This window comes from Perca fluviatilis, chromosome 22 (assembly GCF_010015445.1).
Source record: "Perca fluviatilis chromosome 22, GENO_Pfluv_1.0, whole genome shotgun sequence".
Taxonomy (NCBI): domain Eukaryota; kingdom Metazoa; phylum Chordata; class Actinopteri; order Perciformes; family Percidae; genus Perca; species Perca fluviatilis.
The window spans coordinates 3,034,456-3,046,874 of record NC_053133.1 but is presented as its reverse complement, the minus strand read 5'-3'; the positions used below and the strand labels follow the sequence as shown (position 1 = coordinate 3,046,874).

General features: G+C 40.8%; 1 protein-coding gene across 13 annotated transcripts in view; it reads left to right on the top strand.

Moving 5' to 3' along the window:
- The window catches only part of svila (supervillin a), a 147,289-nt gene that overhangs the window by 89,340 nt on the left and 45,530 nt on the right, over positions 1-12,419 (top strand). For 12 of the 13 annotated variants that reach the window (XM_039790282.1, XM_039790286.1, XM_039790285.1 and 9 more), the window contains 5 exons: positions 2,237-2,290; positions 4,794-4,874; positions 7,438-7,603; positions 9,732-9,815; positions 12,294-12,380. In XM_039790282.1, the coding sequence (XP_039646216.1) occupies positions 2,237-2,290; positions 4,794-4,874; positions 7,438-7,603; positions 9,732-9,815; positions 12,294-12,380 (472 nt within the window). The remainder of the gene's footprint in view (positions 1-2,236; positions 2,291-4,793; positions 4,875-7,437; positions 7,604-9,731; positions 9,816-12,293; positions 12,381-12,419) is intronic. The other variant, XM_039790277.1, reaches the window with a different exon arrangement.

Here is a 12,419-nt window from a genome sequence, read left to right as displayed (position 1 = left end):
AGGGTTCGCAGAAACCGAACCCCGTCAAAAAGCCCAATATTCAGCCCAAGCTGAATCCTGCATTCGGTGCATCCCTGGTGTTTACTGTTAATCACTTCACACCGTCTTTGCTGTCTCTTTTGCCTCTCGCTTTTCTTTCACACAGACGCTACGCTCACTGCGACACCGCTCACCGGCGGTCCCTCATTTTCAAATGTTGAAAAAGTGACAAAAACTAGGTGGGCCAAAATTTTTTATGAACCTAAATTGATATGCAGGCCGGATCAAAATCTGCAAGGGGCAGGATTTTGCCTGCGGGCCTTGAGTTTATATAGCAATGTCAGAAGCATGACAGCCATTGAACAATTTTGCAGTAGAAATCTGCAATCGTAACATTTTCGCAACTTTTTTTTTTTTTTAGATGTCTCTAAACAGAGAGGTTGTGTATTGTCCACGTCTGTGTCTTTTGGTGTCTTTGTCTCTTTCCTCTGTTCTGTCTCATACACAGTTGTTGAATGTTTTTGAGTTAATCTGCATTTATCTCAGTCATGGCAGTAGAAAAGATAGTTTGTATCTGGATCAGTCAAACATTATTTCATGGGGCATGCTTTTTTCATTCCATGGGTATGGAAGTGTATGGCTGCCGATATTAAACAGTAGTAGTTAAATTAAATTGAAAGGTATTTTTTCATGGTGCGTGCATGATGCGTGAAGAAACAAAATACATCATAATTAAACTTGTAAAATCAATTACATTATGTTGGAAAATACATAATAATGGCCTAAAATTCAATTGAAAATATAATATAAATATAATAATATTATAATATAAATAATTCCAATGCAGAAGTCCAGTTTGAGATTTAGATTTATGCAGAGTTTAGCTTGTATGTTGTCTGTCAGTTTGAATTTCTCATTTAATGTAATTACATTGTCATTATCATGTTAATGTTATGCTGACGAGTACACAAAAAAATATTTTCACTGGGTTTTTAAACCATGATAATTAAAATCAGAATTGGATTACAAAATTTAACTTTGTCCTACATTATTTGTACACAAATGGAAAATGGAATTTCACTTTGATTTCATTTTAAATATTTGCAGCCAAAGACTTCCATACAAATAAGTTTAATTTGTCTCTAGAATATCCATATATTTGCTACAGTTGTGATAAAGATGATCAAGATTAGAGTACGTTAAGATGAATTTGGAAGCCTAATTCTGTCTAAATAACACATTGAGATGCAAAGTCTATTTTTTACTCAGAGAAAAGTGAATTACTTTGTGTGCACTTTAAGAAAACTTGACTAACTGTCCAGTGTAATGCAGCCTCTTTATTTCACTTTTCTGGCTTCAACCCTTCTTTCCACTGAACTGCATGTTACATGTAACTTTTCATTCTTCTGTTTGCCTTTGTCTCTGTTTGCATGTCCTTTTACCTTTATAATCAAAAATAAACCTCATTTCCTCCTCTGCATGTCGAGTGTGTTTCTGTATTGGCATCCTCTTGTTTGTTTTTAAAAGGAGGGTTAGGGTGGGATGGTACACGTTCCTCTCTGTTTAGACATATTCAAACCGCTACCATCTACAGCAGCGTCTGTTTTTGTTTCCAGCTGCGCATCAGGGTTTGTTCAGCTCTGCCGTTACAGTACATATAATATTTTGATCTTAGTTTTAGGGTCAGGAAGAGTTTTGCTTTTAATGCTCTGATGCCGCTGTGAATGAAATAATAGGCTGCTCTGAACTGCCTTTTCTGAAAAACATAAAGCATGATGTTTTTAATCAAATGCGGACAAAAATATTTTTAAAATCAAGGTTTAGTGCTGGCCAAGAAGTAGAAGTCAAGGGGGAGGACACTTGACGTTGTTAATGTTTTCATCCTCTCATTCATCAGGACACTGTTTCTTATCTTAAATCAAAGATCAGCAACACTAGAGCTCAGGCAGATACAAAACTCTGCAGAGTCAAGCAAATGCCAACAGCAGAGCAAATAAAGACTTCCATTGTTCTAACCAAGGGCATGTTCTTTGATGGATCTTGATCTTGTTACACCAAACATACCGTGGTCTTAGTATTTCCCACCACACTAAGTATGTAGCTACTTAAAGGGCCTTCAAATGAAACTAAACAGTTCAGAAAGTGCAAATGGTGTATCAAAAATGTGAGATCCTGTGATTTGGCCATGACGATATTTTTGGGACAACAGAGCCTTCAGCAAACATGTCCCTTCTCTCCCGCGGCTGCTTGTCTGTAGGACGATGAAGCACAGATGGTGATCGATGAATTTGCTGTGTCCGACCAGCTATGGGTAAGGCCAGCGTGCAAGGCCGGAATCTCACTCTCACACACACACACACACACACACACACACACACACACACACACACACACACACACACACACACACACACACACACACACACACACACACACAGCAGGTGTGGGATTTATCAAGTGCATTTCAATTGGATTAGTGATTTCAATTTTAGATCCTTAACTGCATTTCCTGTCTTGATAAATACATTGTGTGTGTGTGTGTGTGTGTGTGTGTGTGTGTGTGTGTGTCATGGTGAAGGTGATTCCACCACTGCTCGTTGGGTTTCAGAATTATGTGTGTCAAGGATTTTTTTTCTCTTACAATCTAACACTCTGTGGATGGGTTTTCTGTGTGCCTGTATGGTTAAGGTTTAAATTGCATTTGTCTCTAACTATAATTATCTAATTATTTCTGTGAATGCAGGGGTTTAGTGACGTGAAGAGGAGTTTGCATTCTTATAACAAAAATAATTTTTTTTTTTTTTTTATTATAATATATATTATAATATTCAAGCAGACTAAATATCTTAAGATTTGAGGCAAAAAACAAATGCAGTACATTAAAGCTGCACTGTAGCAATACAAACAATATTTTTTATATGAACAATAGATCAAATGACTATATATTGTGTGTCCACAAAGAATTATCAACCAACGCTGCAATTCCCCTCTGATTAACCTACTGTACTGAGAAAAAAAAAACAAAGTTAGTGACTAGCTGGTGGTCATAGTAAAACATTAAGCAGCTGAAGAACCCCATGCGGTATTTCCCTCAGGAGTTGGTGGAGCCCTGAAACAAATAACAGAATGGCAAATATTGGCATTTGTCGGTTTGTTTTTTTTAGTGTTACACTGCCAAAAAGAAAAGAGTGGTCGAAATCAAAGCAACAGAGGTGGAGATGTCCTGATTTTAAGATCCTTCCTAGCATGGGTAAAGCTCCAAAAAGACTATTTAATTATACTCAATTCAATTTTATATATTGGATCAAATCATGACAAGTTATCTTAAGGCACTTTACAGATAGAGTAGGTCTAGTCCGCACTCTATAATTTACAAAGACCCAACAATTCCAGTAATTCCCCCAAGACCAAGCATTTAGTGCGACAGTGGTGAGGAAAAACTTCCTTTTAGGGAGAAACCTCGGACAGACCCAGACTCTTTGTTGGCTGTGTCTGACAGTGCCGGTTGGGGGTGCGATTAACAGTGGCAATTTCACAATAAAGATAATGGAACAGTGACTAGAAATAGTAGTTGTAGTAGTTCATGGCGTAGCAGGGCACTGCAGGGTGTGTAGCAGGGCGTAGAGCAGGACTACGGCGGCAGCTGCAACCATGATTTAGGTGCCACCCTGATCCAAGGAAAACTGTGAGGCGTTAAAACATAAGGACTCCGGGGAAATAAGCTCCTCAGAGCTAAGTTAGTAACAAGCATTTCTGGGACATGGATGAAAAGAGAGAGGAGCTCAGTGTGTCAAAGGAAGTCCCACGGCAGTCTAAAACTATAACAGCATAACTAAGAGCTGGTCCGAGGCAAACCTGAGCCAGCTCTATAAGGGTTGGTAGAGGAATCTGACGACTATGAAGAGAAGCAGACAAGAGAAGGGGTGCTGTGTCTGAAGCTATACACCCTCCCCTGCCGGTCTAACCAAACGCTGCAACTCCTCACTCCCTAACTATAAGCTTTATCAAAGAGGAGAGTTTTAAGTTTACTCTTAAATGTGGTGATGGTGTCTGCCTCCCAAACCCAGACTGGGAGCTGGTTCCACAGGAGAGGAGCCTGGTAGCTGAAAGCTCTGGCTCCCATTCTACTTTTAGAGACTCTAGGAACCACAAGTAACTCTGCATTCTGGGAGCGCAGTGCTCTAGTGGGACAATAAGGTACTAAGAGCTCTTCAATATATGATGGTGCCTGACTATTAAGATCTTTTTAGGTCAGGAGAAGGATGTTAAATTCAATCCTGGATTTTACAGGAAGCCAATGCAGAGAAGCTAATACAGGAGAAATTTGATCTCTTCTTAGTTCTTGTCAGCACACGCGCTGCAGCATTCTGTATCAGCAGGAGAGTCTTGAGGGACTTATTTGAGCAACCTGATAGTAAGGAATTATAATAGTCCAGACATGAAGTAACAAATGCATGGACTAGTTTTCATGCATCGTTTTGAAACAGGATGTGCCTAATTTTGGCAATGTTATGCAGGGGAAAGAAGGCTGTTCTTGCTATTTGTTTTAAGTCCCAAAATGCATTGCCCACCTCTGTCTTAACACCTTGTTCGTTCCATAAGCTTTTGGTTATAAATTGTCTTCAAGCTCAATTTGAGATAACCCTGATGTCTAATGTCTGATAACCCCCCGTTATGGGTCATGATGTCATAATGATGACAAGAGGTTTCACGGGCTGCCCAGCATTGACCAAGACTAGTAAACTGATCCTCGTGTAAAATCTTCAGAGTGGCCATTTAAATACCATTTCTTCTTTCCATGATTGTCTCTATAGGAGCCGGTCTTTCCCTCTACTTTCTCTCCTTCTCCTGAGCCTCCTATCCACACTCCTTCCTCTGACGAGTCAGCCAGCCAGGTAGGAAGTTTCGTTTCACTCTTGTCGCGTGCATTGCTTGCTCTTTTGCTTGCTTCCCCTACTCCCCGCCTACTTAACTAAGCTCTGGAATCCGTACACAAATCACAAACCCCATTGTTTTAACATGTATCTTTCCTAAACAGAGAGTAAGTCTTTCCAAAATGCTCGTCGGCCATACCTGTGTGGTTATTTTGTCTTCTTTCACATTACAAACCCTTTCACCCTCCAACAGAGCATGTGAGAGGAGCGAGCGGGGGGATTTTGGATGGAGCGCAGAGTGGATTTTTAAAATGTTGGAGCGTTGCCTTATCTCCCCCCTCTCCAATTTTGCTCCGGTACCACTCACACTATGAGTTCTTAGCATTTCCGAGCCAGTCTCAGACTCTGTGTGTTACTGCAGCACAGTACATGCAGATGAACTGCTGGTCCTCCCTTTCCGTGCCGCCATCATCCAGCTGACTTTTTTCTTGCATGGATCTCCCTACTTGAATGGGTCTTCAAGTGGATGAGAGACACCCCTGGAGACGGAAGGTGACCCCTGTCAATACAGTGCTATATATACACAGTGCGGTAACAGCCTCCCCAGCTCCCCCTCCCTAAGGTGTTATTATTGTAAAAACAAACACACACACACACACACACACACACACACACACACACACACACACACACACACACACACACAAGCATACACACACAAGCATACACACACATACAGTCAACTCAAAATTTGCACCATCATTATCATATTATCATTGGTCACTAAAGGACACTTCTGCTATTGTTCTTTGTCTTCACTTTAACAAAAATGTCTTTCATGTTTACATTATGGTGGCACTAAAACGTTTCTAAAGTCATTTAAAAATAAAGAAAATCAATCATTTCCCTGTGTATCATAAACGGCTTGCTTTTAATGTGAGGCAGGGCATTAATATGCTTCCTGTGTATGATTCAGCCCTGTTTGGTGTCCCTCCTACATTGTCCGTTTTGTGAATTTGGCCTGCTCTTAAAGGTCCCATGACATGGTGCTCTTTGGATGCTTTTATATAGACCTTAGTGGTCCCCTAATACTGTATCTGAAGTCTCTTTTATATAGACCTTAGTGGTCCCCTAATACTGTATCTGAAGTCTCTTTTATATAGTCCTTAGTGGTCCCCTAATACTGTATCTGAAGTCTCTTTTATATAGGCCTTAGTGGTCCCCTAATACTGTATCTGAAGTCTCTTTTATATAGTCCTTAGTGGTCCCCTAATACTGTATCTGAAGTCTCTTTTATATAGACCTTAGTGGTCCCCTAATACTGTATCTGAAGTCTCTTTTATATAGGCCTTAGTGGTCCCCTAATACTGTATCTGAAGTCTCTTTTATATAGTCCTTAGTGGTCCCCTAATACTGTATCTGAAGTCTCTTTTACATAGGCCTTAGTGGTCCCCTAATACTGTATCTGAAGTCTCTTTTATATAAGACCTCAGTGGTCCCCTAATACTGTATCTGAAGTCTCTTTTATATAGACCTTAGTGGTCCCCTAATACTGTATCTGAAGTCTCTTTTATATAGACCTAAGTGGTCCCTAATATTGTATCTGAAGTCTCTTTTACAGAGCCTTAGTGGTCCCCTAATACTGTATCTGAAGTCTCTTTATATAGGCCTTAGTGGTCCCCTAATACTGTATCTGAAGTCTCTTTTATATAGGCCTTAGTGGTCCCCTAATACTGTATCTGAAGTCTCTTTTATATAGGCCATAGTGGTCCCCTAATACTGTATCTGAAGTCTCTTTTATATAGACCTTAGTGGTCCCGTAATACTGTATCTGAAGTCTCTTTTATATAGACCTTAGTGGTCCCCTAATACTGTATCTGAAGTCTCTTTCCTGAAATTCAGCCTTGGTGCAGAATTAGCCACTAGAGCCAGTCCCACAATGAGCTTTCCTTAGGATGTGTCATTTCTGTGTCTGTAGCTATTGAGGAGGAGAGAGGGGAGGGGGGGTGTGGCCTTGACCAACTGCCACTTTGCTCGTTTGAAAGCCATGATGTGTCTCTCTCATGGGTTGGCCAAATTCTCTGGGCAGGCAAATCAGAGAAAGGGGAGGTAACCTTTCTCCTTATGACCTCATAAGGAGCAAGATTCCAGATCGGCCCATCTGAGCTTTCATTTTCTCAAAGGCAGAGCAGGATACCCAGGGCTCGGTTTACACCTATCACCATTTCTAGCCACTGGGGGACCATAGGCAGGCTGGGGGAATGCATATTAATGTTAAAAAAAAAAAAATCATAAAGTGAAATTTTCATGCCATGGGGCCTTTTTAAAGGAAAATTCCACATTTAAACATTTGTCACAAACCGCAAATGGCAATGTAAGAGAGTTCCGTTTTGTTTTTTTTGTTTTTTTTACTTCTGTCCAAGATTAAGTGCGACGGTCATTCTAGAAAAGGCCTAACAAAAAGTACTGGCACCTGGAATGCATCGAACATCACAAGCTGATGATATATTACAGCGTAGTACCCTGAGGTGGCTTTCAGTCCATCAGGAGTAACTTCTCTCTCCTCCTCTCTCTCTTTTCCTAGAGAATAGCTGAGGCTGAGATGGAGTGCCAGGGGATGGAGGCTCACATGTCCATCCAGGAGAGGAAAGAGCTGATAGTAGCCAAAGAGGAGAACTGGAAGACGAAAGGCCACGGAGCCGCCAATGACTCCACCCAGTTCACTGTGGCTGCACGCATGGTGAAGAAAGGTCAGAGGGAAAGTGAACACACACATTTTCTCTGCATTCCTTCTCCATCTCTCAGAAGCATATGCACGCATGCTGAATTACAATCAAGTCATTTCACCACAGAAAGTTTAGTCTCAGCACTCTGCCCTAAATCCTCTATAGCCCCCTTCTCAATAAGCAGCTATGGGGAAATGCCTCTCCTCTTCCCTCCATTTAGGCCCAGACACACCAGGCAAGAGAGGCAGCTCAGAGAACTCTGCTCAGGCAGAAAACGATTTTCTGGTTGGAAATGTTCCCTATAAGCTTCAGGCTCAGCCAGAGGGGGGGGAGCGGAGGGGGTTGGTGGGTTTGGCCAGATTATGGTTGATGGAGAACAGCATAACAAGGATAAGCATCAGAAATGTTTGCCTCAGCCAGCCTCACATGCATCTTAAGCTGCATTTCGACCGCAGGAACATCCCCCCACCCCCACCCCCCCGGAATCAGGGGACCTTCTGAGGAACTCAATGCATTTTGACCGCAGGGACCAGGGTCTAAATTAAGTTCTAGGGACATTTTCCAGGCCCTATTTCTCCCCCAATAATAAGTCCTGGATCGGAGGTTAATACTTTCTGAAAGCACAGGAGCCGTCAGGGTGGGGTTTGCAGGAATGAACGTCGCCGATTGGTCAAACTCTCACAGTGTGGCTGCTGCAACTCGCCTACCGCTTAATTCATAAAACAAGGAAGTACTCTCATATTGATTTATGAACATTTTATGGCAATGGGAGAACATTTCTGTTTGTTTGATAGCATTACAAGTAAAGTTTTGGCTACCCGACTCATTTTTTAAAAGACAGAGAGAAAGCGAGAGAGAGATTTGTGCGAGCCTGCGACCACACTGAACTGCATTTGCTGCAGACGTGTGTCTCGGGCAAGCAAGCGAGAGAAAAAGAGAGACGGCGGAGAAAGAAAACAATATTTCTGATTGTTTCACATTGGCTATCTTTCTAAAACGCAGTGCAACAGGGCGGCACACTGAACTGCAGTCTGCTAAGTGTGTTCACCCCTGCAAACACCAGCAGCCCCCGTCTCGTCATGTTGCTTTTTAATACGTCAGCAGACTGATTGGCCTAATCTTCTTTAGACAGAGTTGGAAACACAGACAACAATGGGCTGAAGGAACTTTTAGTTCCTTTAAAAAAAAAAAAAAAAAATAGTTCTGGTGACTTAAAAGACCCCAGAGCCTTGGGTCGAAGCGCAAAACTTTTGACAGTGCCTCTGTATCTTTGGCTGCCTTTTTAGATCAGTGTTGTTAGCATTAGTTCCAGTGATTGCAACATAAGGGGTACCTTAACTACTGCTGCATATTATTCCTCATTTATAAAGCATATGTCACTTTTTATTAACACCCACACCTGTTGATTTCTATGTAAGCCCACAAACCGATATAAAGACTCACCTAATTAAAATGGAAAATGATGGTATGTGGGTCAATTACGCGATGCCTAGATTTTCCAGTTAAAAAAAGTTTGACAATGTAAAAAAACAACAACATATATTTAGAAACCTCTGCCATATATTTATTCACTTTAACATTTCAAAAACCATTAGTTATTTGTAATTTTCCTGGTAAGTGTCAAAATATGATGTGGTGTGACTTTCTGGCCGTGACCTATTTTAAAAAAACAGCTTTGAAATTACACTAAATCTATTTAAATGTATTTTTTTGCCCTATTTGGCAAGATTTTCCATTTGTAGCCAAAAGTACAACATTGCAAACCATTTGTTTTTATATGTCCCTCATAAAATATGAAGATACTTTGTTCGATGATTTCCATTTTATGAAATATGGACATTATGGAACAAAACTATGACATTATTTACAAAAACTAAAAAGAAATGCTAATACGTTTCTGAATTACCTGAGAATTTGTACTTGTAATTTGTTAATAGTTATAAACAAATTTATTTTCAGATTATTCAGTCGCACCACATGACTTTTTTTTTTAAAGGCCTGTTGAAAATCCTTATAAGTCATTGACCCATGTATGTTATAATGTTTGGTTTTTCCACAAATGCCATACCCGATGTACAGCGCAGTAACCATGCCATGCGTTTTGGGACATTGGATGTTCATACCTGCCATACCTTTTGTGTTCATACAACAGGGTTGGCCTCCGCCTCCGCCCTCCAGGCTCCAGTGTCCTCCAAACCCAAGAACAGCTGCCCTGCAATCTCCAAACCACAGGAAGGTCAGTCAAATAGTTTTTCTTCCTCCGTGTTTGCGTTTCACTACACTCTTGTATCCATTGGTTACCTGTTCTGTCTATTATGTGGAGCTGTTGAGTTCATTTAGCGGGGTTAATGAAGACCGGAGGGCTGAGCTGCTGCTCCAATCTGATTTAGACTTAACCCTTGCGTTTTCGTCCGGTCGACCATGACCTTGTGTCCTCCCGGCTCAAAATGAAACATGAAAATGAACACTCTTTTTATTTATTTTTTATTTATTTTTTGCTTTTTTTTGTGTGCTTTTTTTCAACGTTTTTGTTGCTTTTTGTCTAGGGATCGACCGATACTATTTTTTCAAGGCTGATACAGATTATTAGTCGTTAATGAAACCGATTCTGGAACCGATATGTAGCAGAGCAGAAATTCATTAACTTATGACGGATTTAACAGATAATCTGCAAACTGCCAAAAAATCTGCCCAATAATCCGCCTGGGCCGATAATCAGTCCATCCCAAATTTTTTCGATGCTTTTTTCCCCAACTACCAGCAGTATATACACCACTAACACTGAGTTTTACACTTATTCTTCGAATTTGTGGTCAATTACAGACCTCATTTATATGAAATGATATATAAGTTAAAGAAGCAGAAATAATGAATTATTTTGATTAATAGTTAAGCTCAGACGATGTTGATGGATAATTAAAATTTTAAAGTTTAGTCAGGATTTGAAAATTTCAAATGCTAAAAAATGTAATAAAACCAAAATCCGATGTAAGTGGGGTGCCTGGGTAGCTCACCTGGTAGAGCGTGCGCCCCATGTACAGAGGCTCTGTCCTCACTGCAGCGGTCGCGCGTTCAATTCCAGCCTGCAACCCTTTGCTGCATGTCATTCCCCCTCTCTCTCCCCTTTCAGTCTAAGCTGTCCTGTCAAATAAAGGCCTAAAAATGGCACCAGAAAAAAATCATTACTGATCATTACTTTAACTTGTGAAGAACGCTGTATGGAACCATCTGGGTTATTTTTGGAGTGTTTGGTTGAAAGAAACCCATATTTCTGATATAAAATCTTTGAAAACGGGTCAACTTTGACCCGAGGACAACAGAAGGGTTAACGACATGACTTGGTTACATCCTTAACTGTCACCAGGCACACAGTCTCCAGAACAAATTCTGGATACAGTTCATTTACTGAATTGTTGGGTTGATTGTGGATGGATTCCTGTGTAATATGATTCCAGATTCTTAGCTTACAGTTAATGTAAGCTAAGTCTGGGACACATCTCGTTATAATCGATTGTCTTTGCTTCTCTTTCAAAAGACATGGAGGAGATGTCTGATATCGAAGGTGTATTCCCTTTTGTTGTTTGGTGTTGCACCGAATGCAATGTTCATCATCATCATCCCCCAAAACCACAAATATCATCAATACTAATGTGGCTGATGTTGCCGTGTGACTTCTATTACGTCATCAAAGCCTAATAGAATATAAACCACGGGATAATGTTACCATCTATATGCATGAGTGTGAAGTGCAGAGGGATTCATATTTAGTGGCTGTTTACTGTTGTTAAAATGCTTGTGACTGACAATAGATGTGTTCCGATAACTTCACTGTGACTGTATGCAACTGTTCATGCTCAGTCATCGTTTAAAAATCAGCATCATGGTGGCAAGTAGAGATGCACCGATTGACCGGCCGGTGACCGGAATTGGCCGATTTTCACGTGCTCGGCCATGACCGACGACCGGCAGGTCAGTCTGACATACGCCGATTTTATGCCGGTCAAATGCACTCGGGCGCCGCATGATTAACATTAACGCGCAAGATCAGCACACCGCCGCTCAATCAGCTGTTTATGAAATGTTATAAAGTCATAATTATGCACGGCTCTGCAGAGCCGTATGCTCTACTGCTGAATACGGCTGAATAACTGGAACATGAAAACCGCGGGTCCGTGAAATATGACTGCTACAGTTTATTGGAAAATAGAGTTGGGCACACTGACTTTGATGAATTTACTGTTTATCAGACCCCAGATGAGACAAGAAGCTAACGTTAGCAAACGCTGCGGTGACGGCCCCTCTGCCTGTGACGTCCGGCTGCAAGAGACGCTTAAAAAAAAAAAAAAAAAAAGTAATTTATATAGTTCTATTTTATAGCGATCGATTATCTATTCAAAAAATGTTCTATGTAAAATGTTCTATTAAACAAAAGATAGAAAATAAATATTTGTATGTGCTGTAAAGTGGTTAGAAAAAATGAAATCGGAATCGGCTAAAATCTGTATCGGCTGGCCTAACTCAAAGAAAATTGGAATCGGCCTAGAAAGTTGTAATCGGTGCATCTCTAGTGGCAAGTTTGACTCTGAACAACAGAACCTCAGACATCCTGCCTGTACAGAGATAATATCTATGCTATTATTTAACAGAGTAAATGTATGGCTCTAACTTGTGTGTGTGGTGTGTGTGTGTGGTGTGTGTGTGTGTGCGCGTGCAGAGATCAAGGCCGTACCAGATCTGACCCTGGAGTCGGACATGAAGCTGGATAAACTGGAGTCATTCCTAGGCAAGATCAACAGTAAAGGTCAGTCTTGTTTGGCACACGGTCTACAAGTTCATCATG